Here is a 26,537-nt window from a genome sequence, read left to right on the forward strand (position 1 = left end):
GTGAACACAGTGCTGCTCTGCTATCTTATCAGCTCCTGTACTGTGAACAAGTGTTCTTTTTTGCTATTTAGTGTTTTTCACATTTTTGTACATTTTGTTGGTGATTCTGCTGTTTAAAATGACTCCCATGTGCAGTGCAGGTGTGCTTGCTAGTGTTCCTAAGTGCAAGAAGGCTGTGCTGGCCTTACCAGAAAAAATATGTGTCTTTGATAAGCTTCATTCAGGCATGAATTACAGCGCTGCTGGTTGTGAGCTCAATGTTAGTGAGTCAACAATGTGTATTAAGTAAGTCTCTTTAAATAGAAACACACATAAGACAAAGTTATGTATTGACTGGCTGTCAAAAGCATTACAATCAGAGGTGCGCAGGAACCTAATCCTGAATTTCCCTCAGGAGCAATGAAATCTTTCAGTATTTGCTAATTCAGTTTCTGGTTACACTACAGGATATAAATACTGCAGATAATGAGAATCAGCTCTGTATGCCAGAAATTGGTATTCTCTACTCTACTCTTCTTCTCAAAGTGTTACAGCAAAAGTTAGTTAATAAAGTTCCAAAACAATCCTGAGTGCACTGAGTACTGAGTCAGAAATTCATAGAGCATAAAGAGTGAGCTTCTACAGTATTACCTAATTTAACCTTGTCCTGCACAAAATCTGTTATGTCATAGTTTTGATGTGTTAGTTATATCTTTCCAGTATATATTAAAATAAATACATCATTGTTAAAAGATTTTAAGTGAACATACGCATATTACAAAAAATTATCTCAGGTACCACCCAGTGATTCATGTACCAATCTGTTATATGAGTTATATGACTGTTTATATGAGTCACATTTGAGGAAATACTGTTATAGATAGCACTAAAAAAAAGTCATTACCAAACTTTTCAATGATGAATACCCCTTTTAATAAATAAATTTTGCAAGCCCTTGGTTGAAAATAGTCATGCTTTTCTTAATTCAGATTAGGAACACTACTGTAGATTTTAATACAGCATATGAAACAGAATTCAGCATTCAATGCGCAAACAGTACAAAGAAAGTGTGATGGGATTCAAAGTGAATATTCTAACAGATGATACATCAAGAAGCAATGTTTTGGTGTATACCTGTAACTGGGTCACATCGCTGGGATAGTAGCTTAGGAGCACATTTCTGATCCGAAGACTCTGCATTAGCGACAGGCTGCTGCGTATAGGTGGCATGTCCCATTGAGGTGTTCTGTGCTGCTGCTGTCAGCCTGGGCCTCTGTCCTTCACTAAGCTCACCCATACTTTTCTCCGAGTCCTGCAAGAAGTAGAAACCATTGTTGCAAACATTATATTACAATCAAGTCAAAGCAGGAAATATTTGTCGAATATATCATGCAGACCACTCGACTGCTTGAGAGGTATTTTAGAAAGAGCTTATTACGCCACATATACACCACATGAAAGACAAGTTTTAAAAGTTAGTTTATCTAAGCAATAAGCTTTGTTTTTAATATCTTATTTCTTATGAAGTTAAATAACCATTATCTCTTTTTACAACCTCCAAATTAGACATCAATAAAACACATCAGAAAAATTTTATTATTTAAAACAGCAAGTGCTAGCACACATTGTACATTGTTTGTACAGCTTAAATATTAGAAGAATAGAAAATTCACCTCTTGTTCTCTATGAATGAAAACTGGCCAAAGTTGTTAGTGTGAACTTTGTAGGGAAACAGCTGATAAAAATCCACAAAAAGCACAAATATGGTCATTAAATATATGAAATTTTAAAAATGAAGACTTCTATTTTCTTTCTGTGTTAAAAATTATATGCTTTAATCACTAGCACATTTTATGACTTGGAGATAACTCTAATTAATGCATTTACTAATCAAGAACTGAATAAAAATGCCAATATATGAAAGCTCTCATTTTTTTTTATTTAAAAGGAGTTTAATTTCAACTAAGTGTTTTTTTCCCTCTTACTAGAATATAGGAAGAAATCACTGCTGAAACATCCTTGATGACTCTATTGACTACAAAATAAAATCTAACTTCTTAGCTCAACATTCAAGATTTTCTACAATTTCCCCTAATCAGCCTCCATAGATTTGTAGCTCCTCTTATTCCCTAATCTGACTTTTCTTTAAGAGTATCAGTTGTTCGACATCCTTTAAACAGAAAAGGATTGTTTTGCAATTAATATGAAACCCTTGAAGACTTTGGGGCAAAGTTTAGAATGACAGCAGATACACTTTCCCTAGAGATTAATTAGAAATGTTTTGCAGTGCCTATATTACTGTCACTATCATATAAAATGTGCAATATACAGCATCTTCTCTATTGTGAACCAATTTTCTAGAGGACTTGTAACTTCTAAATTATTTAATACCTTAATACTCTATGGCCCTAGGGAAGATTCAGTTTCCCTATTCACAAGACACTCTCATACTCTTAAGTATCCATCATTTTTATATTATACTCAAAGCTCAGACTCACGTCAGTTCTAAGTTAGGCTGTCTGTAATCTACAGTAGTAGTACACCTCGCCCATCTACATAAATGTACAAGTTGCACTTCTGCCATAGGACTACTCTCAATGACCTGAAGCGCCCTCTGGGCAAAGAGTTTTAAGTAAAAAGAAGACCTGCTATTTTCTTACCAACGCAATATTTTTACTTACAAATGCATCATTATTACTTGTTCTTATTACAAACAAAGCATGTTTAATAGTTCTCTGAACATAGTCTAATATACTAAATGTCACTGTTAATTAGACTGGCAAAAATTTAAGATGAAAAATATCCTGCTGTGGTGTTGACAAGGAGTCTCTTACAGTTGGAAATCAATTTATTAGTGTCTATATAAATTATAAATGCTTGTGCTTTTTGAGTAATTCCACCCCTCATTATCTAATATAGAGAGGCAATTTCTCACAGTACAGAAAAGGATTTTAGTATAGTTTGAACAGAGAAAAAGTGGAGCCAGTCTAAAAATCCATCAATTTCAGAAAACAGACTCACAGACATAGAATACAGACTTGTGGTTGCCAGCGGGGAGGGGGGTGGGAAGGGACAAACTGGGAGTTCAAGATTGGTAGATATTGACTGGTATATATAAAATAGATAAACAAGTTTATACTGTATAGCACAGGGAAATATATTCAGTATCCTGTAGTAGCTTATGGTGAAAAAGAATATGAAAATGAATATATGTATATTTATGTATGACTAAGAATTGTGTTGTACACCAGAAATTGACACATTGTAAACTGACTATACCTCAATAAAAAAAATTATATAAAAATCCTTCAATTGGAGAATAATTAAACAATGGTATACTACATAGTAAATAAAAAGGATATGGTGGATCTTTAGAATTTATAGTTAAATTTAAAAAACCAGGTTGCAGAATAATACACCTCAGAATTACCCACATGTGAGTACACACACACACACACATGCTTAGATGCTTAGAAAAAGATCTGGAAAGGATACAGTTCCATCCTCTGGACTCGTAGTCTAGCCAGGATGGCACACTAACAAAGGCTGCCAGCTCCCTATCCTCAAATCACTGTTAGAGTAAGTATAGAAGTGAGAAGAAACCATGGATTCTGAGCACTAAGTAAAAACTGAAAAAACCACTAGGAAAGACTGCTGGCTAACTGGACCTGGTGTGTGGGGGAAAAAAGGGGCTGCATCCTGAAGGGGAGAGGGGCTGGAGGGGGGTTTGTGAGAAGAATGACTAAAGCAATATGCGCTGTTATTCCCTCTTTCCCTCATTAACTGGAGATCATCACTCCTTGCCCCTTGGCAACAATCTGGACTGCAGATACTAGTACCCCAGAGTGACATCAGGGAGCACAAAGGCCCAGCTGGGGTGAAAAATTTTACAGGTGAAAAACTACCAGGAAACCACGGACATTCGTTCCTTCACCCTCTCCTGATCACCCCAGGACTGGAATTACAAAACCTCCCAAAGAAACTTCTCCCTAAGGGTCTAAAGACAACAATCCCCAGAAGAAGTGAACAGTAGAGTACCAGCAAACAGCAGTGGCCAGGATCAACCGTGGTTCTGTGCTGCCTGGGGCACCAGTCCCTGGGGCTCATCTCCTCCTCTCTTCTTATAGTCATTGAATCATGACCTGGTTTTAGTTCTCATCCAGTACAAATTCTCAGACAGGACACCTGATTTCTGGGAAGTGGGTACAGCTCAGCGGTAGAGTGCATGCTTAGCATGCACAAGGTCCCAGGTTCAATCCCCAGTACCTCCATCAAATAAATAAATAAACCTAATTACCACCCCCTCTCAAAAAGCCAAACAAACAGAATAGCTGATTTCCCCTCTCCCCTCACAGGACATGAGTTCATATACCAAAAGAACTAGATGCCCAAGGAGTCATTAAGTGTTTTTAAAAAAAAAAAGTGAGTAACATTAAAAATACATACACACATGCACACAAGGAAAAAGGAAAGATAATAATAATTTGAAGCAAAAAATCATTTTTAAAAAAGAACAAAGTGAGAGTATCAGATATAAAAAAATATAATAAATCAAATAAACAGTAGGCTAAAGAACAAATCAGTGGTTGTCAGATCAGATTGAAGAACTCTCCCAGAAGACAGTAGGAAAGAATGAAGAGATAGAAAATCTAAGAGACAAAACAAACAGAAGGTGAAGTGTTAATATCTGGAAATAAGACTTCTAGTGAGAGAAGGGGGAAGAAACGAGAGGAAGAAAGAAATGGAAAAAATGATAGAAACAAATTTCCCAGCATTAAAAAGATGGAAAAGTCTGAAATAGAGTAAATAAATGAATCGGTATTACTGATTTCCAAAAAGAAAACAGGGACTAGTTAGTGGAACCTTTAAATTATGCTGACATTTCTTCTATTTTCTACCTCTTTTTTTGTGTGTGTACCATTTGTTTGTCTCACTTTCTCTCTTCTCTTTCTCTCTGTCTCAGCTTACTCATTTCTGTACTAAGCAGCTTGGTTTTTGCAGCTACAGAGTACTTTCTTGAGTTTAGCAACAGTAATCTCAGCTAGTATCTTTCCAGTGAAATCAGTTTTTGGTCAATAGTTATTTTTCAGTAAGCAGCGATAGGTTAAATTTCCTTTTTTCCCATTACTAAGTTTTATAGATTTCCCCCCCTACATTTCCTAAGCATTAAATTTTTAAGAATAAAAATTAATAGAAAATAAAGCCAGCCACCTCCTTGGGTACGGTATCAGATCTCCAGCTCATCTACAGCCAGTTTCACACTTGTTCAAGACAACCAAATATAACAGAAAGAACCCTAAATAGAAATCAAGAACCCTGTTCTCATATCTGTCATAACCCAGCCTGAGTGACTATCCTGTACATTTCCACCTGGAATTTCTTTAAGCACCTTAAACTTAATGTTTCAAATCAACTTCATTATCTTCCCCACAAGACTTGGCGATCTTCTACATTTCTAAGCCAACAACTGCACAACCACAACGTCCCTTAACCAGTGACCAATTACTGTCAGTTCTATGCTCTTAAATTTAAATCTCTCTCTTTTCTATTTCTCCCTAACTGCCTCTGTTTTCCTTCTGGACTACTCCAGTGGTATTCGGAAAGACACCCATCTTCCCCTCACTTGTCCTTGGCACCATACTCCTTCCTAAATATCTTAGCTTGTGACTCTCTTGCCCAAAAATATCTCAAGGGGCTCCACAGTGCCCAAGCTTCACCATGGCCTAAAAGGTTCCTTATGATCATCTGGTTCAATCTACTTTTCCACACTTATCTCTATCTAAAGCTCTAGTCACACTGAGATTTTCAACACTTTTCTAAATATGCCCTAATCTTTCTTGGCTTTTATCCTTTAACATATGCTATTTCTGCTTCTGAAATGTCTTTCCCCTTCTCTGCTGCCTAGAAAAAGCCTACTGGATCTTTAAAGACCCACCTATATCCTGTATAAAGTGTTAGCCAATTTCAAGCGGAGTTTTCCCTCCTCTCCTCAAAAATAAATTTGATCAGTTATTACATGGGAGAGTAGTTGTCTAGGCCCTTAACTTCCTGAATGACTGGAACCTGCCTCTTTCATCTCTATACCTTTTCTGAGGTTGTGTCTGGCATATAACAGACACTCAGAAAGAAAGAAAGAATGATCCTCACAAAGCATTTAAAAGGGCTTCAGGTTTTTTCATCTGTAAAATAAGAGAGTTGAAACAGATGGCCTAAATTCTTTCAGCTATAAAACTCTATAGCTCTATAGTTTCAGGTTAAAGTTACTACAAGGCTGATCCCTGAGTAAGCTGAAGTATTAGCCTTCTTTAGCTAAAAGTAGGACTATTTTTGTTATTTTTTTTCCTGTATTTAGATCTAACAACAAAAAAATTAAGGTTAAAACATACTTCTGAATGATAGACTGCTTGCTGTGAAACTAATGGTTCCTGGTTTTGTTTAGCAAGAAGAGGAAGAATTGTATCTGCATGAATTCTTTTACAGGGCATCTTAATCACTTGTCCTTCGCTGGGAGGATCATCTTCCTAAATACAATATAAAGAAAATTAATACAACAGCAACAAAAATTAATCTATAAAACAATTGCATTTTTCATAATTTATGATTAATAAAACTTAACAGTCATCATGAATATTAGCACTTGTTGGAAAGAAGAGAGACTCTTCATTTTTATTTAGTTCTCACTTCCATTAGCCTATACTAACTACCCTTTATGTTTGCTTCAAATATAAACATACAAAATTATTTGGTTAAATTTAAACTGCAGATTTACTATTAAAACATATGAAAATTGGAACCTCTGTCCCATGCGACTGAGTTACAATGATTCACAAATCTATTATATACAGTGTCATCATGTTTTTGGCTCAGGCTGGAAAACCTCATTAATGAGGCACTGGATTGAGTACATAGAAAGGTCTTGACTCCATAGTGGGGAATAAATAGTCTTAGACTGAGTACTGCTCTGGTCTTGCCTAACGAAGATTCAAATGGGTAAAACTGTCTCCACGTACTTAACCGTGTGCCTGAGCAAAGGTCAAAGATACTTATAGCAGTATAAAACACAGGTGGAAAAATTGTGTACAAAATTTTGGCAGATAAAATTAAACAGCTTTTCTTAAAGATTAACTTATTACTACCATGTTATCCATCCATTCTACCCCTAGATATTTGCCAAAGAGAAATGAAAGTATATGTCCATACAAGACTTGTACACAAATATTCATAGCAGCTTTATTTGTAATAGCTCCAAACTGGAATAAACCCAAATGTTTATCAACGGTGAATGGGCAGACTGTGACACTGTAGAACACTACTCAGCAATAAAAAGGAATGAACTATGTTACATGCTACAACACAGATAAATTTCAAAATAATTATACTGAATTAAAGCAAACCAGATAAAAAAACAAAATACATGCCACATGACTTCATTTATATAAATCTAGAAAATGTAAACTAATCTATTGTTACAGAAAGTAGATCAGTGGTTGCTGGGAGAGGCATGGGGAATGAGAGGAACAATAAAAGAACAAGGGGGGAGGGTGTAGCTCAAGTGATAGAGCTGCATGCTTAGCATGCTTGAGGTCCTGGGTTCAATCCCCAGCACCTCCTCCAAAATTAAAACCTAATTACCTCCCCTGATCAAAATACAATAACAGAATAATACTATATTAAATAAAATATTTAAAAAATAATAAGGAAGAACTACAAAGAACATGAGAACATTTTTGGGAGTAATGGACGATGAATATGTTTATTATCTTAATTGTGGTAATAGCTTTACAGATATATACATATGTCAAAAATGACCAAATAAGTATTTTTTTAAAGAGCAACAATAACAGTAATGCTTAGCAAAGAAAGGCTATGGATAAATATAGATGAAAGTTGAATACAACTACCTGTCCTTGCTTTGGTTGTTTGAAAACATAAAAAATAAAGATTTCTATTTCTTAATAGTTTTCAAAAGAATATTCCTATTCACATTTTCGTATGGTACATGTATGTATATCATATATTAAAATATATAGTATGACATTTTTAAGTGCAATTTTTCTTCCAAAAAGCTAGATAATAACTAGCAAGAGTTAGTGCCCCTGGCTTCTATTTTAGTTTTTAAAAGCCATTAAATTTAATTTTTTTAGCATAAAAGATTATAATTATGGTTAAGGAAAAATAACAAATGTATTATAAGAGAGCTGGTTTCAACAGTGAAGGTCCTGCTTGAAATACTGTAAAGGCAACACATCCAGGTGACAATATGCACGGAGTCAGATTTTCATTACCTAATTACATTAACTGCACTTTTCAACTACTGGAGCCATGGAGATTAGCAATAATTTTCATTCTCATAGTTATGATAATGAAATGTGCAAATATGATAATGAGATATGTTAAGAAATCCTAAATTCTGTCATGAACATTTTATTAAATTTTATGGCTATAACTCAAATACTTGAAGAAAAAAATCCTCATTGGTGCCAACAAGCTCATCAAGATATTCTTCATGTCAGAATTCAATAGAGTCAATCATTTCTTACCATTTCAAGGGCATCATGCAGAGTGCTAGATAAGCTATCATTTAAGTTTGTCAGGTACAGTCCATCTCCTAAAACTAGAGATTAAAATGCAAAAATTTAGAAAAATGAAAAAATATAGATTTAGTAACCAATCTGACCATATAGCCACAGAACATTACATTGAAATTTTAATTTTAAACTGTTTGTTTTATACCCTTTATTTTCTTTTTAAAATTTTATTTATTTATTTATTTTAATGGAGGTACTGAGGATTGAACCCAGGATGTCATGCATGCTAAGCATGCACTCTACCACTGGGCTATTTCCTTCCCCTCTAAAAATACATTTTATAACAAAGATGAGATTTTTGTTTCACTTATCAGTTTGTCAGAAATTAAAAAGAGCTGTAAACATCACTAGTAACTATGAAATTGAGAAAGAGGCACTCTTGCATACTACTGCTATAATGAAAAGCTGATGAAAAATTAAAACTGATTCACCTTTCTGGAGAGCATGTTGACAATGTATTACTATTTTAAAGGTGCACACTCTGACTTAGCAATTTCACTTCTAGGTGTGTATTCTAGGGAAGTTATCAGATAAGTTCACAAAGATACACGTATGTGCAAGGATGGTCAGTGGAGAATTATGTATAGTATGAAAACAACAAAAACAATCTAAATGCCCACCACTATGGTACTGTTTGTTAACAGATTACCCCAGCCTCTGAAAAAAAAAAAGTAGGACTATATGCATTGATACAGAAAAGTGTCTATAATATATTTAAGGTTAAAAAATTCAGATTCCAAAATAATATGCATAGTATGACCCTATTTTTAAAGGTAAAAATACATACACATACAAATATATTTAGATATCTATACATGTACAGAAAAAAGAAGAAAAAAAAGACTGGAAGGGTATACCCCAAGCTATTAAGAATGATATGATTTCTGGAGGGTGGGATTTATGAGGGAGATTTTACTTTCTGAGGTTAAGGTCTAGAAAAGTTAACTTGCACAGAGTCCATATTCTTTCTATATTGAATTTTGAAAATTAAGTAAAAATAGTCTAGATAGAAAAGTATTACTTAGGAATTATCAATCTAACCAGTGAAATCAATTGATACATGTTAACTTACTCTTAGGAGCCACTTTTTGACCAGAGGTAAATAAAATCTCTCCTTCTGAGATGGGCTTATCTGAAGTTTCAGTTTCAGTGACAGTAACACTCAATGTACTCTCCATTGTTGATGAACCAGAACTTGGCATCTGTATAGGGGAAGGAGCCTTGGTGCCAGCAGGAAGTGGCGTGAGGGGAACTGGCTCTGGAGGTGCAGGCTGGGCGGGGAAATCCATGCTCTCAGGTTCTTCATCCTTGGCCACAGACATTATGCTAAGAAGAAAACATATTTTGAACTTATTAGGTCAGTGAATGCCTATATTAATTTTGATATAAAAAAGATTCAAAAAAACTATGTCTCCTCTTTTAGACACTTCTATAGCAATCTATATATATCTGTATATTTCTATAATCTCTACTATTATGATTAATGAACAAGATTTGTTTTTCCAGAATTATCTTCATGCTTTAATCATAGACCATCTTGAAAGTTCTACCATCCCTAAAATAAATCTATATGGGAATAAATGGTAATATAAAAGTTAACTAATCATAGTAAATGAAGACTCACACTGGGGAAAAATCATTTTCTATTTTATCAACAATATTATAGATATCCTTATTTTAATGTTTCCCAAAAAATTGTTTTAAAAAAAAGAGAGCTGAAGGTATAAATAAACTGGGTAAAAATTTTAAAAACTTAAAATTTATGAAACTTTTTTCTACTGAAGTATAGAGTAGCTTTTGGTTTATAAAGCTTCTTTTACATTTCTGATGTTCTCAATGGATCACCTAAGTCAACTTAAGATGAAATGCATAATTATCAAATATATTATTATTTACATAGCTCTCGGGTGAAGTTCTTCTTGAAGAGAGTTAGGATTCTCTTCTTCCAATGGTAGGTCTCCATCACTCCATGGCTTAGCAATCTCTGGGCTTGATATCTTCAATTTATCAATAGAAATCTCTGACAAAGTTGGCGTAAGAGCTGCTGCAGGAGGAGGTGTAGTCACAGGGGTAACTGTTGGAGTATTAACAAGTGTCGTGGCAGGCACATCATTTCCTAAAGGTTTTTTTTTCAAAAGAAAAACAAAGTCAGTAAGAAGTCCATAGGAAGGCAAGATATGTTGTTTCAGATATCCCTTCACATTTTGGCATACAAATAATGGCAGCAATAATTAATAATAACGATGGCCATTAATGGGAAAATTTCCAAATTAGTTTAGTAAAGCACAAGAAAATAATCTTGAAAAGACTTATCACTTTCAATGCCACTATGAACATAAAATGGTCTAAATGTCTACTAGATTATATACTTTAAAAGGTGGCTACCAATTCCTTAGTTTCCTTGCAAGAAAAAAATGATTTACTAAAATCTAGTAAGCAATTAAGTATGTGAATATTAATGTACAAAGCATCTTATATAACAAACCATGACATTTTATTTAATAATTGCTAAAATTAAAATTGAATTATAGAAATAAGGTTTCTACCTTCTTCAGTAAACATTTCTTTCACCGGAAAAGCTACATCATGATCTGAATCACAGGGAGAAGAATCTGGAGTTTTTACCACCACATGCTCCTTAGGAGGTGATGAAGGTGAGCGAGGAGGAGTTGGCTGTGGAGTAGCCACTGGGGTACACACTCTTGCCTAAAATAAATAAAACATGATCAATGGTGCATATTATTTCCTAATAAAGGTAATTTGAAATGATAAAATAATCTCATTCAGAGTCACATAGAATGTAAATGTATGAGGGAAAAAATAGGGCCCTCTATACCCTGGTTCTTGAACTTCTAGCCATTAGTTTCAAGACCAGCCTGCAGAAAGCCTCAGGCAATTGAAACAGCTCTGCCTCTGAAGGCTCTCTTACTTAATACAGAGAGAAAGATTAAACAGACAAAGCTGAAGATCAAACCCAAACACAAGCTGGGTAGACCACATAACAGAAAGAAAGCATTTTAACTAATTGACAAAATATCAAAAATCAGCCTTTTGGCACAAAGGAACAGAGCTAATGAAAAGCAGTGAAAGGGTAAGAATGAAAGAAAGGGGGGATGAAATAAAGACAATGTGGAGATGGAAAGCACCAGGGAAGAAAAAACTGAACACTTTAAAATCAATTTGTTAAATAGGTAATAATTCAAATGATTCAAAATTCAAAAATTACAAAAGGATGTTACTGAAAATTAAGTCTTCTTTCCTACCCATATCTTATCTACCAAATTCCCTTCCCCAGAATTATCAAACGTCATCTTGACTTAAGTCATTTCATATATGTACAGATTATCTATGGAATAAATTCCCAAAAGTGGGACTACTTGGTCAAAGGGCTAAATGCATTCTTAATATGAATACATATTGCCAAATTTCCCTCTACAGACTTGTATTATTTTACACTATCATGTATGAGAATTTCCATCTCCCAAAAGTTTGCTGAAAAATTGTCAAACTTTTAGAGTTTTACCAATCTGATCAGTAAAACTAGAATTTCATTTTTTTTATCTTATTATTAGTGAGACTATCTTTTTATACGTATGTGGGCCATTTGTATTTCTTTTTTGTGTGTGAACTGTCTAGACATGTCTTTTCTCCATTTTCAATACATTATTTGTCTTTTTCTTCTCTTTCTAAAACCTTTTATTGAGTGATTGGCCTATTATTTCTGTATTATGAGTTGCAAATTGATATACAATTTAAAAATCATGAAGCATATTAGAAATTCTATAGCATTGCTTAATAATAAGCATATTCTTAGCTTGTGTTTTAAATGAAAGAAATACATTACATATTTTTCCTTCTTGATTGTATAAACCTATAGCATAAGAGTGCTGTTTTAAAATAATGCTACTGACTTGTCACCATGAGAGAATTTAAAGGTATTCTACTAGTCTTGGCAATGAGTAATAGTGATAAACAATTAGTTAATGAATATTTACCAAGTTCCAGGCACTAGATAGGCACTAGATTAAGCTCTTTCACGTATCACCTCATTAAAACTTCCACAAAATCTTACATGATGCCTAAGAAGATACAGTATCATAAAGATGTCAATTTCCCCCAAATTAAACCAATAAAAATTTAATTAATTTCCACAAAAATCCCAATATCTTTTATAGAACTTGAAAACTAATTTTAAAATATATTTCGAAAATCAAAAGGCCAAAAACAGCCATGGCAATTCTGAAGATAAGGGGAAATATGGCAATGGGGGAAGGGAACCTGGCCTTCTAGATATTCAGAAAGCAGACTTTGGTAAAGCCCTGGTCATTTAAACTCTAAGTATTTTGCCTACAGTATATAGATAAGACTAAAGTAACAAGAGCTGAGGGTTCAAATTCACATCTTTCCAACTTCAAAGTCCATGCTCTTAACAATTACATATACTTCCTATTTATATTAATGTTTCTATATTTTCTTATTAAGTCACCCTTATGAAAATATATGTAATACATGGGCAAAAAACAAACCAAAGTTAATTATTATAGAGGAAACCATAAGCTAGACAACATCTATACTGTACACATTACTAGAGAGCTAAGAAAGCACAGAACAAAACTAAGTACCAAATCTCCCACACACTAACCACATTACACCAATCACATTATACCAATTACATTACAGCAATCTCCATAAAATTCAAATATGCAACCTTATGTTTATACCTCAAATGAGTCCGTTTAAATGTTTCACCTTTAGAAAATGAAGTCTTTGTAATCTATAGGATCAGAATTGACTACTAAGTTTTAAACAGTTCATAATACAGCATACCTTTTGGTTTTGTATCATTTCATGTTGTTATAATAGTTCAGAAACTCTAACATAGAAAGGCTGATTAAACAAACAATAACAAAAGTGCCTAAAATATATTTTCTTTTAGAGATTAAAAATAATCTTCAAACTCTAATTTGAAAACATATATGCACCCCAATGTTCACAGCAGTACTATTTACAATAGCCAGGACATGGAAGCAACCTAAATGTCCATTGACAGATTACTGGATAAAGAAGTTGGAGAGAGAGAGAGAGAGAGGGAGAGAGAGAGAGAGAGTGTGTGTGTGTGTGTGTAAATACTATTCAGCCATAAAAAAGAATGAAATAATGCCATTTGCAGCAACATAGATGGACATGGAGATTGTCATACTAAGCAAGCCAGAAAGATAAAGAAAAATACCACATGATTATCACTTATGTGTGGAATCTTAAAAAATGATACAAATGAACTGATTTACAAAATAGAAACAGACTCAGACATAAAAAACAAACTTATGGTTACCATAGGGGGAAAAGGGGTAGGGAGGGATAAATTGGGAGTTAGGGATTTGCAGATACAAACTACTATATATAAAACAGATAAACAACAAGGTCCTATTGTGTAACACAGGGAATTATGTTCAATATCCTGTAATAGCCAACAAAGGAAAATAATATGAGTAGGAGTATATATACATACACACACACACACACACGTATGTAACTGAATCATTATGTATACTGGAAACTAACACAACATTGTAAATTGACTATAGTTAAATTTTTTTAATTTTTAAAATAAAAAAATGTGTTTGGGGGTGTGCATTTTAAAATAAAGATGTAAATAAAGATTTAAAATATCCACTTACATAATAACCAAGAGCAATGCATGTGATCATTGGCTATATCTTGAATTAAAAAAAAAAAAGCTATAAGTGTACCTTTGGAACAATTGGGGAAATTCAAACATGGACTCTATATTACATAGTATTAACACAGCAATGTTAAATTGGGGGGCATAATAATGGCATTTTGGTTCTGTAAGAAAGTATCTTGTTCTTAGGAGATAATGCTGATGCTTTTAGAAGTTTGTTGTTACAATATCTGCAACTTTCAAGTGATTCTTAAAGGATAATATATATTATATAAAGAGAGATAAAGAAAATGTGTCAAATGTTATCAATTGGTAAATATAGGTAAAGCGTATACAGATGTTCACTGTATAATACTTTCAACTTTTATACAGATTTAAGTTTTAAAAACAAGCTGCTGGGGGAAATGTTACTGGAATCAGAGCCACAGGAATCAGTCTGTACCACAAACTATGATGTATGATACACAATTTATTGTTCTTTAATAAAGGTTTCATGACTCCCAGTCATGAAGGAGAGTCACACCTACCGGCAAGTGTGTGTTGCTTGCTGAAACATCCTCAGAAACATCTGTAACAATAGGACCTTGCTTCTTTGCTTCTCTGTCACCCAGCATGACAGCAATGGTCTCAGCAAGAGCTTCATTCACAAAATGCCTAATCATATCTGAATTCACAGGAACCCCAGCATCAACAAAAAGCTGGAGGGCACCACTGCTTGTTCCTTCCACTAAAAAATGAAAGAATATCAGAATAAATGTGAAAGAAACATGCTTGTATTCTACACTTTAATTCTTAAAACTTTAGAGATGTGAACATATGTATATGAGAGATGATGTCGGAGGAATAAAATAAAAATATAAAATCTACTTATAATGAAAGAGAATAAGATGGTAACTCACATAATGAACATCCTCTCTAAACAAACCAAAAGTGGGAGAAAAACATCCAGATGAAAATTTACTTATACAGCCTCTTCCCTACCACTATGAAATTTAGTGATAAAAAGGATTTGCATTCACATTAAGTGTTCATCTGAAAACAATCCACATTTTCAAGAGCAGGGCAACAAGAAACCTTGTGACAGAGCTTGGCAAAACATAGGGATACAATGACTGTGGGGGGATTCTAGAGAGATGATGGTTTCTTCATAGATATGAAGACAAATCTTTCCTTCTAGTTTCAGATACTTCAGTTACTAACATTACAGGCTAATCCTCCTCAAACTTTTATAGTAATTTAAGGTGCTTGATATCAGGAGTTCTATAGGTATATTAATTTTCCAAAAGGGTTGTACTTTTTACTTGTATGAATGTATATAAAATTCAGTAAAACTTCCTAAACAAACTTAAGACTTAAGTCTAAACAGACTTTATTAGACCTAAAGCGCCTGTATTTCTAAAGCTCCATGTAGAAAACATGTCAACAGTGATCGATACAACTTAATGGAGATGTGATCTCTCCAAAGAGTACGCCTTAATTAGTACAACTATGGCAGCATTATCCAGAATTTCTTAAAAGGTAGGTATAGGGGTCTTGAGATCACTTGTTGAGAGGTAAGTAACAGCAATTTACTCCAGAGCTACCACAGCAAAGACTATCACAATCCCAAATATATATTCAAAAGTGTATGTCATAGTCTCTTCAGCAAATGGTGTTGGGAAAACTGGACAGCAGCATGTAAACCAATGAAGCTAGAACACTCCCTTACACCATATACAAAAATAAATTCAAAATGGATCAAAGATTTAAACATAAGACAAGATACAATAAACCTCCTAGAGGAAAATATAGGCAAAACATTATCTGACATACATTTCAAAAATGTTCTCCTAGAACAGTCTACTCAAGCAATAGAAATAAAAGCAAGAATAAACAAATAGGACCTAATGAAACTTACAAGCTTCTGCACAGCGAAGGAAACCATAAGTAAAACAAAAAGACAACCTACGGAATGGGAAAAAATTTTTGCAAATGAAACCAACAAAGGCTTGATCTCCAGAATATATAAGCAGCTCATATGACTTAATAAGAAACAACCAAACAACCCAATCCAAAAATGGGCAGAAGACCTAAACAAGCAATTCTCCAAGGAAGACATACAAATGATCAACAGGAACATGAAAAAATGCTCAATATCACTAATTATAAGAGAAATGCAAATCAAAACTACAACGAGGTATCCTCTCACACCACTCAGAATGGCCATCATTCAAAAGTCCACAAATGACAAATGCTGGAGAGGCTGTGGAGAAAAGGGAACCCTCCTACACTGCTGGTGGGAATGCAGTTTGGTGCAGCCACTGTGGAAAACAGTATGGAGATTCCTCAAAAGACTAGGAATAGACTTACCATATGACCCAGGAATCCCATTCCTGGGCTTGTATCCAGAAGGAAATCTACTTCAGGATGACACCTGCACCCCAATGTTCATAGCAGCACTATTTACAATAGCCAAGACATGGAAACAGCCTAAATGTCCATTGACAGATGACTGGATAAAGAAGATGTGGTATATTTTACAATGGAATACTACTCAGCCATAAAAACCAACAAGATAACACCATTTGCAGCAACATGGTTGCTCCTGGAGAATGTCATTCTAAGTGAAGTAAGCCAGAAAGAGAAAGAAAAATACCATATGAGATCGCTCATATGTGGAATCTAAAACAAACAAACAAACAAACAAACAAACAAACAAAGCATAAATATAAAACAGAAACAGACTCACAGACATAGAATATAAACTTGTGGTTGCCGGTGTGGGGGTGGGAAGGGATAGACTGGGATTTCAAAATTGTAGAATAGATAAACAAGATTACACTGTACAGCACAGGGAAATATACACAAGATCTTATGGTAGCTCACAGAGAAAAAAATGTGACAATGAATATATATATGTTCATGCATAACTGAAAAATTGTGCTCTACACTGGAATTTGACACAAAATTGTAAAATGATTATAAATCAATAAAAAATGTAAAAAAACAAAAAAACAAAAAAAACAAAAAGTATATGTCAATATGTCTCCTTTTTAGTTCCCATAATTCATTGTTTCAGCATGACCAAAAATCAGAACATCTCTTTTATGAAGCCCCACAAAACCCCAGATACAGGCAAAACAAAAGCAAACATACATGCTTTTAAAGCAAACAGGGTCTGAATACCCTCTCTATTAGACCATCTTTCCTTAAGGCTATCGACTCTGACTTCCTCTCACTGAAACCACCATGTGACCCATGTGGAGGACTAAGAGGACTACTTTGCGCCAGCAGGAGAGGCAGTGGGGAATCCAAGCACTCTAAAACATGCCATTGCGGTATCTGACCCAGTAATGGGGGGAAAGCACCTGGCAGTTTGACAGTATCCATCATAAACCAGACAAATCTTCGGAGGCACTTGTTTGTTTCTGTGAGTGCCACAGTGCTTTCCTGGACTGGTCTCCTTTATGTTGGGACTGCTGAATGCTATCTCCACAACTAGAATTCTGACCAAAAGCTACAAAAGTCCGACTATCTGTTACTCCAAGGCACATTTCACGGTCCTTTGCTTTCTCTTTAGCTTCTAGTTCTTTTTAAAAATGTGTTTCGTTTTTGACTGGTATTTTCCATCTGCTGCTTTTTTCAACAGGTTTTTGAAATATTCTCAGACAATTATTTAGATGAACTGATTTTGGTTTTCTTTTTGATTAGTTTTCCTAGCTGTCTTCTTCAAAAAAAGTGCCTTTTAACATGGCAAAATAATTTTATCATTAAAGAAGTGCTAATCTTAAGTTAAAAAAAATTTTCCTCATAACTTTGGTGGTCATTTTATTCCTTCCTTCAAAAAATGCGATGATGAAAGAAAACCTGGGACAGCAGCAGTGAAGGAGGCATTTGAGTTACACTAAACAGAATTAATCAAATGCAAGAATAAACTGTATGGAACCAGGATACAGACTGCGGCTGGGTGAGAATTAAAGAAGATCAAAGAAAATAAAGTAGAACAAACAAAAACTCCAAGGCTTTGGAGGCTGGGCACTTGGAAAACAGTGGTATGATTAACAGAAATAGAAACAAAGCAGGAGCAAGTTTGGCTAGAAAAATGAAATACATTTTGGATGCCAAGGTTAGTATGCCAGTGGAGCATCAGGTAACATATTCACCAACAGGCAAAGGTTTACAGACTAGATGTGTGGCTTAAAGGCCATCAACTGACACAGAGCAACTAATGGCAAGAAGAGACTAGAAAAACAGAAAAGAAAGAGGACAGAGCATAGAAACTTGGGGAAAATTTTTATTCAAGTAGCAGGGGAAGAAAAGGTGAGAAAATGAGGTCTTACAAAATTACAAAGATAAGGGGAAGAACAATAGGATAAATTCTAGGAAACCAAAACCAGTAGAAAGAACATTATAAAAATTACAGGTAGTCAGCAATGCCCATACAGAGCCATCTAGGAGAATAAGGATTTGATAAAAGGTTGTCTTTGACAATGAAATGCTGTGAGAGAGGAGTTTCATTAGGGAGAGGGAAGAAAGCCAACTCATAAGAACTAAAGAGAAAGTGAGCAATGAGAAAGTAAAAGCAATAAATACAGACTCTAATGTTTAGAATTTAGGCAGTTAAGGGGTAACTTAGGAAAGAGGAAGAGTAGGAAACTGGAAAGGAAGAAAAACGTAGAGGTAATGACATATAGGAATGTAAAAAAGAAAAACAGAACAAAAAATCTGATGTACTTACACTATCCAATTTCAAAGCTTGTTTTTAAATTACAGTAATCAAGAAGAGTGGTACTGGTATAACATTAGCTCAATGGGACCAAACAGCAAGTTCAGAAACAGACTCACACGTATAGAGCCAACTGATTTTCAACAAAGGTGTCAAAGTAATTCAGTGGGAAAAAGGATAATCTTTTCAACAAATAATGCTAGAACAACTGGATATCCATATAAAAAAAAACAAACCCTTGATCATTACTTTACACCACATATAAAAATTAACTCAAAGCATATCATAGATCTAAATGTACTGTCTAAAACCATGAGTCTTCTAGAAGAAAAATAAGAGAAAATCTCAATGATTGCGAGACAAAGAGTTCTTAAATAGTACACCCAAAAAACCAAAAGCTATAAAAGAAAAACTGATAAATTAAACTTCATCAAAATTAACCTTTGGTCTTCTAAAGATAATGTTGAGAAAAAAGGAAGATACAAACTAGGAGAACATATTTGCAAAACATATATGCAATAAAGGACTTGTATGCAAAATAAATAAAGAACTCAATAATAGTAAGACAGAAACCCCAATTAAACACTGAGCAAAAGAGTTTAAAAGATAGTTCACTAAAGTAAATATACAAATGGCAAATAAGAACATGAAAAATTGTACATCATTAGTCACTGGGGAAATGCAAATAAAAATATTCCCACACGCTTACAAAATGGCTATAATTAAAAACACTAACAACACCAAGCATTAGTGGAGCAACTGGAACTCTCATTCACTGCTGGCTGGAATGCAAAGTAAAACAGCCATGTTGGAAACATTTAGCAGTTTCTTATAAAGTTAAATATCTATTTATTATATGACCAAGAGAAATGAAAAGATGTGTATAAAGGATTTGTTTGTAAATATTCATAGCACAGCTTTATTTATAATAGCCAAAAACTAAAAGACTACAAATGTCCATCAATGGTAAATGGATTAGCAAATTATGGTACGTCTACACAGTGTAATGTTACTATATGCAACAACAAGATTGTCAAAGCATTATGCTAAATAAAAGAAGCCAGACACAAAAAGACTACCATATGATTACATACATATGGAATTCTAGGCAAAATTCAATGATAGAAAGCAGATTAGTGGGTATAAGTGCCCAGCAGGCATGGGAGAGGGTTAGGGATTGACTGTAAAGTGGCATGAGGGAGCTTTTGGGGATGATAGAAGTATTTTTCAATATCTTGATTATGTAGCTAAGGTGTAGCTGTGTGTGTTTAACAAAACTTGTCCAACTGTATACTTAGAAATGGTGAATTTTGTGGCAAGTACCTTATACCTCAAGAAACTAATGGAGGAGGGAAAAGAAGAGGGAAAGATAGGAGGAGGAAAAGGAGGAAGAAGGAAGGAGAAAAGAGAGAAGAAGAGAAAGAGGAGGAGGAAGAAGAGGAGAATGGTGTGGGCGCCATAAAGAAAGAGGTTCATTTACCCACCCAGCGAATACTTATTTAAACTCTTCTTAAGTGTCAGTCAAGGGCCAGGCTCTAAATGAGAAACGTCCATACTCCTAAGTAATATATAGTCTAGTGAGTGAGACAAATATGTAAACCAATCGTAATACAATTTGATAGTTACTATAACAAAGACAAAGACAAAGACAAAGACACACACACACACACACACACACACACACACACACACACACACACACAGAAAGCGCTATGGGAAGCAACAGATTTGGGGTGAGAGAGATGGAGGCTGGCAGAAGGATCTGAAAGCTGCAGTATGGGGTGAGGGGACGAGGGAGAACTAATTTTCACTACAGAGAACTGGGAAGTGACGCTGAAAGGAAAAGGACTTGTGTTTTGTCAGCTGAGGACTACTTGACCTCCAGAATATATAAATCCACAGACCTGATAGGTTTTGTCTTTTAATAAAAAAAAAAACCCTAAAAGATTCCATTTTACTTACCAATGTCAGAAGTCAATGGCTCACTGGCCTCACTAACTGAGACACTGACATTAGCTATGGCCTGTTGTTGCACTGGAAGGAGCCCAGAGATCATTCTTGACATTACTTCTTGCTCTACCCTGGGGTGGAAAATGTTAAGCATTACTAAATTTAGCTGAAATGTATAAATGGTTAGAAATACCACAATTAAAATTAACTGTTACCCATGGACACATTCACATGTGAAAGCAATCATTCTGAAAGTTGAAATATGGAAAGAAGAAAGAACTCAAATGTATCTCCTAGCAAAATAAATCACATGAAACAAAATCTCTGCATAGAAGATAGTTTATTAAGTCAAATTTAAATCTTTCAGATCAGTCTAATGAATTAACTCAAAATAAGGTTTAGGTCAATGATTACCTGGCACATCATGTACCTAGAATGTTGTGTTCCCTACTCTGAAAGCACATAGAAAGCCCTACAGGATCAGAGCTAGAAAAGAAGTCCAGCTGTACACTCTTCAAGGAAGTAAATATATTGACTGCAATAGCTGTCTTCTAAAAAAGGAGAGAAAATTTATTTTCAAGGTCATTTTTAAGAAGGGGAAAGAGGGAGAGGAAAAGGAAGGGAAACACAAGAGGAGACTGTTTCTGTACATTTTTTTAGAGAAGCTAATAGACTTCTTAATTATTATTATTCAAGTAATAGATATTCATTGTAGAAAAATCAGAGAATATGTAAAAATTTTCAAATAGATAAGGCTTACTTATAATCTCAGATTCAGGAATAAACACAGTTAACAATTTGGTATTATTTTTCCATTTTTCCCCATGCCCACTTGTTTTTGAGTGAGCTCTTCTAGACTGTGGTTGTATTAGTATTCTGCTTCATTTATGCACCAGTATGTTACTAATATTTTTCATATCATTAAATATTCTTCTAAACCCAACCTTGATAACTGTATTAATATTCAGATGTTTAGTTTATTCCATAACTTCCTTAAGGTTTCTCACTGGTAAAAATAGGTATAAAAATAGAGTAACAAACAGAACAGTGCCTATAGTAAGCACCATAAGTGCTAAGTATCCTATGGCCTCAGAGCAGAAGGGATTACTTCCTTAGGATAAATTTCTGTTAAGTGAATTCCTAGATGACAGAATATGTACATTTTTAAGGCTTTTGTTACTTAACAATAGCCTCTTTTGTCATAATAGACAACCTACGCACAAAAACTGAAGGACAGAAACAATACCTCCAACACAGTTAAACTCTCAGCATCAAATAGTGTCCAGTGACGACAGCAAAGGAAAAGTTTAATAAACAAAAGGAGACAAGAAAGATTTTCAACCAAAACTTAACACTGGTTATTTATACTTGCTACTACTATTCTGTTCACCCCAATACCACTGTAAACTCACCATTGAATTAAGCTATTTTCCACTGTTTCTTTTCTCTGAATTACTTTATCCAGGACATCAGCAGTGGGCTGAAAAGTAGAAGTAACTGGTGGAAATGGAGGGCCATTATATTTTGTGGAAACAACTTTAACACTTCTGTTAAACTCCAGAATTGGTTCAGAGTATTCTGGAATTTCATCACATTTTTCCTCTTCCTGGTAATATTAAAAAACAAAAATACTATATTCATATATCTATTCAACACTTACTGAGTGCCAAGTGTAGGCAGGGAACCTAGGTTGGTGAATTAATCAACACTTTTAAGCTAATCAATAGCATTTCCTACTTAGGTGGTACCATATTATGTATAACATATACATTTTTCATATAAATCACATTGAAGAAAACTTACACAATTATTTTGTCTTTTTAAAACCCAATATTTAAACAGTCATAAAACAAACTAGAAAATTTGGTTATTCCTCCATAAAACATTATTAACGTTTCCCTTTAGAAATTTATTAATTTATTATCATAGAAAAACTGATACTTCCAAATAGCACTTGCTTGCTCTTACAGAACCTATAATTTACATTTAAATATTCAGTCAGGTCAGCCTATATATTATTTGTACCACCACATCATAACCAAAAGAGTTGTTTCTGGAATTTTTAAACTTTTTATTATGAAAAACACCATACACAATTAAAAGTAAATAAAATAGTGCTCATGTACTATATCTGTAATATGTAAATAATATAAATTCCACTTATCTGTTCAAACCCCAGTTTTAATACTTTTTAATACACAGTCAACTTTGTGTCATCGATACTTCCCCCATCCACTTTCCCCTTCACACACCATTTTGAAGTAGACCATAGATATTATACCATTTTATCTGTAAATAACCCATTATGCATCTCAAAAAATTAGGACTCTTTAAAAATTATAACTCAGTAATATTCTCCCATTGAAAAATGAAGTCCATGGCTATTAAGTGGCAGAGCAAGGGTAGGAACACTTGTCTTTAGACTCCAAATTCTGTGCTATTTCTACAACTGTTTCTTTCACTTGTCCATTGAACAGTTGTCTAATGTCTTTGCTAGGCATGAATATAAAGATAAACAACATTCTTGCCTTCAAAACATTCATGTGGAGCTCACATGAGAAGACATACCAGTGAGCAAGTAACCTTAATGTATTGCATCTCTCTTAATATTTAAAATACGGTTTTATTTTATGATTAACAAAACTGGTCTTAGTTCTAAAAGCCTGAGAAAATTGAACAAATGTCTTCTTTAAAGTCTATCGACACATCAGTACTCAAGTAATCTCCAAGTTCTATGATCTTTTCTCCCATCCTTTCTACTTTACTTAGTCCTACTTTTCCCCTCCACTATTTAGCCATTTCTATCATTTCTATAACCCTTCCTGCTATATGGACTCTTTCCTTGGATGTTAGACCCCTCACAACTTTTTTCCTCAAAACGAACTAACTGATGACCTTGCCAATAGTCCAGAAATGAACATAGATAAATGTAATAGAATGAAGAAAGAATACATTGGAGGGAGGGAAGCCAAAGGTAACAAAAAGAAGGAAGCAAGAAGCAAGAGAGATGAGATGAGATGCAGGTAGGAAACAGCTAACAATCATTAAGTTTCATGGAGGCAGGTAGGTGATACAGAAGATAATACTATAGAATAACAACCTTATAATTTTAAAATAAAAAAATATTTAACTCAAAAGTAAAGGGCAGTTTCTCAAAGCACTGCAACATAATATTGGGCAAGGATGTCCCCTCTCACCACTCTTTTTCAACATTGTACTGGAAGTCCTTGCTAATGTAGTTAGACAAGAAAAGAAGAAGTACACAGATTGGGAAGGAAGAAATAAAATTGTCTGTTTGCAGAATTAAAAACTTCTGCTCTGTGATAAACAATGTCAAGAGAATTAGAAGATAAGCCACAAACTGGGAGAAAATATTTGCAAAAGACACATCTGATAAAAGACTGTTATCCAAAATATACAAAAAAATGAAACAAACAACCCCCCCCCCCCAAACTCCTATATTCAATAATAAGAAAACAACTCAGTTTTAAAAATTGGCCAAAGACCTTAATGGACACCTCACTAAAGAAGATATACTGATGACAAATAAGTGCTTGAAAAGATGCTCCTCATCATATGTCATCAGGGAAATGCAAATCAAAACAACAATAAGATACCTCTATACACCTATTAGGATAGCCAAAATCTGGAACACTGACAATACCAAATGCTGGCAAGGATGTGAAACAGCAGGAACTCTCACTCATTGCTGGTAGGAGTGCAAAATGGTATAGCCACTTTGGAGGACAGTTCAGTGGTTTCCTACAAATCTAAACATACTTTTACCACTAAAGCCAGCCAACTGCAGTCCTTGATATTCACCCAAAGGGGCTGAAAACTTATGTCCATACAAAATCTGCACATAGGTGTTTATAGCAGCTTTATTCATAACTGCCAAAACTTGTAAACAACCAAGATGTCCTTTAGTAGATAAATGGATAAATAAACTGTGGTACATCCAGACAATGGAATATTATTCAGTCCTAAAAAGAAATGAAGTATCAAGCCATGAACAAATGTGGAGGAAACTTCAGTGCATAGGTGAAAGAAGCCAATCTGAGAAGGTTACATACATATGATTCCAAGTATATGACATTCTGGAAACAACAAAACTATGAAAACAGTAAGAAGATCAGTGGTTGCCAGGGATTGGGATGGGTCAGGGGGAAGGATGAGTAGTCAGAACACAGATAATTTTAGGGTAGTGAAAATACTCTGTGTGACAGTATAATGATAAATACATTTGTCAAAACCATAAGAATGTAGTACATCAAGAGTGAACCCTAAGGTTATCTATGGGCTTTGAGTGATTATGATGTGTCAAAGTAGGTACATCAATTTTAACCAAAGTATCAATCTGTTGGGAGAATGTTGATAATGGCAGATGCTATGCATTTGTGGAGGTAGGGAACATACAAGAAACCTCTGTACCTTCCTCTTAATTTTGCTGTAAGTCTAAACTGTTCAAAAAAAAAAAAAACAAAAAGTCTCAGAAAAAAAAAAAAGATAGTCACATTAAAAAGTACTGGTAGAAAAACAAATTCTCATGGTTTCTAAGCTTGGTTACCTGTATGATATCAGTTATTTCATCAAAGTTAGTTCCTGGAAACTTCACTTCTTCATCTGCCTTCGTAAATTCTGGAGTCTAAGAAATGATTTTCAGAAAGTTTTTGCTGTGCTTAATGTCATTTTAATTTATCCATAATTTAACATAATACCACCCACAGCATAGGCTTATAATTACATGCTCTTATTTTTTATTTTAACATCCCTCTCAGAATTGATATAGCTAGTAAGTGAAATTCAAGCTAGTCCCTAAGCTATTAGGTTATCATTTCAATAGCTAGAAAATATTAGGTATCAGTTTTTCTAAAAAGGACTCCACAACAATGCAACTTAAGTCAACTGATCAAGTTAACACGACTGATTTCTCTCTAAGAGTTAAGATAAAATGTTTCTATGTGCAGATATATAAGTATATAAATATACAAATTCACAAAAAGATAACAGAATCAAATAATTTTAAAAGATAAACAAAATAATTATTTTACAATTTTAGCCTCTAGGCTTCACTGTATATAATCTAGTCACCCAAAACCACAATAGATTCTTCCTGAGAGCAGAATAATAAACAGTCTAAAAAATCACTATTTGTAATCATATATATTTTAATAAACTTCTAATTTTAAAAATTACTGATGAAAAAATAAAATTAGGCACAAATGCCATTCAGGGTCATTTTTCTTTTACTATTTCTGATTGTGAAAAATTGATGTTCTTCCTTTCTTTAAGACTGTAACCTCAATGACTAAATTTGCTTACAATAAATGAAACCTGGGGAAAAGCTACAGTGCTATTTTGCTGTGTAGTAAAAGTCATAATTTTGTCATTCAGTCACAGGCAGCAAATAAATACTAGGAAGAAATGCATATTTTGTTGTTGTTGTTGTTATTGTTAATGGAGGTACTGGGGATTGAACCCAGGACCTCATGCATGCTAAGCATGTGCTCTATCCACTGAGCCATACCCTCCACCCCCAAGAATTGCATATTTTTGCATCATGTCAACAGTATGATGACACAGTTACATCCCCAAACATGAACTCCAATCATCATTATAAAATTCACATTCA

At 34.2% G+C, this 26,537-nt stretch overlaps 1 protein-coding gene across 8 annotated transcripts in view; it reads right to left on the reverse strand.

Annotated features, from left to right (window-relative positions):
* The window catches only part of KIAA0586 (KIAA0586 ortholog), a 93,955-nt gene that overhangs the window by 36,307 nt on the left and 31,111 nt on the right, over positions 1-26,537 (reverse strand). For all 8 annotated transcript variants that reach the window (XM_074365453.1, XM_074365456.1, XM_074365455.1 and 5 more), the window contains 10 exons: positions 25,473-25,550; positions 22,318-22,511; positions 20,918-21,036; positions 14,778-14,977; positions 11,114-11,273; positions 10,464-10,683; positions 9,640-9,893; positions 8,520-8,593; positions 6,366-6,500; positions 1,114-1,291 (listed from right to left, as the gene is read on the reverse strand). In XM_074365453.1, coding sequence (XP_074221554.1) covers positions 1,114-1,291; positions 6,366-6,500; positions 8,520-8,593; positions 9,640-9,893; positions 10,464-10,683; positions 11,114-11,273; positions 14,778-14,977; positions 20,918-21,036; positions 22,318-22,511; positions 25,473-25,550 — 1,612 coding nt within the window. The remainder of the gene's footprint in view (positions 1-1,113; positions 1,292-6,365; positions 6,501-8,519; positions 8,594-9,639; positions 9,894-10,463; positions 10,684-11,113; positions 11,274-14,777; positions 14,978-20,917; positions 21,037-22,317; positions 22,512-25,472; positions 25,551-26,537) is intronic.

This window comes from Camelus bactrianus, chromosome 6 (assembly GCF_048773025.1).
Source record: "Camelus bactrianus isolate YW-2024 breed Bactrian camel chromosome 6, ASM4877302v1, whole genome shotgun sequence".
Taxonomy (NCBI): Eukaryota; Metazoa; Chordata; class Mammalia; order Artiodactyla; family Camelidae; genus Camelus; species Camelus bactrianus.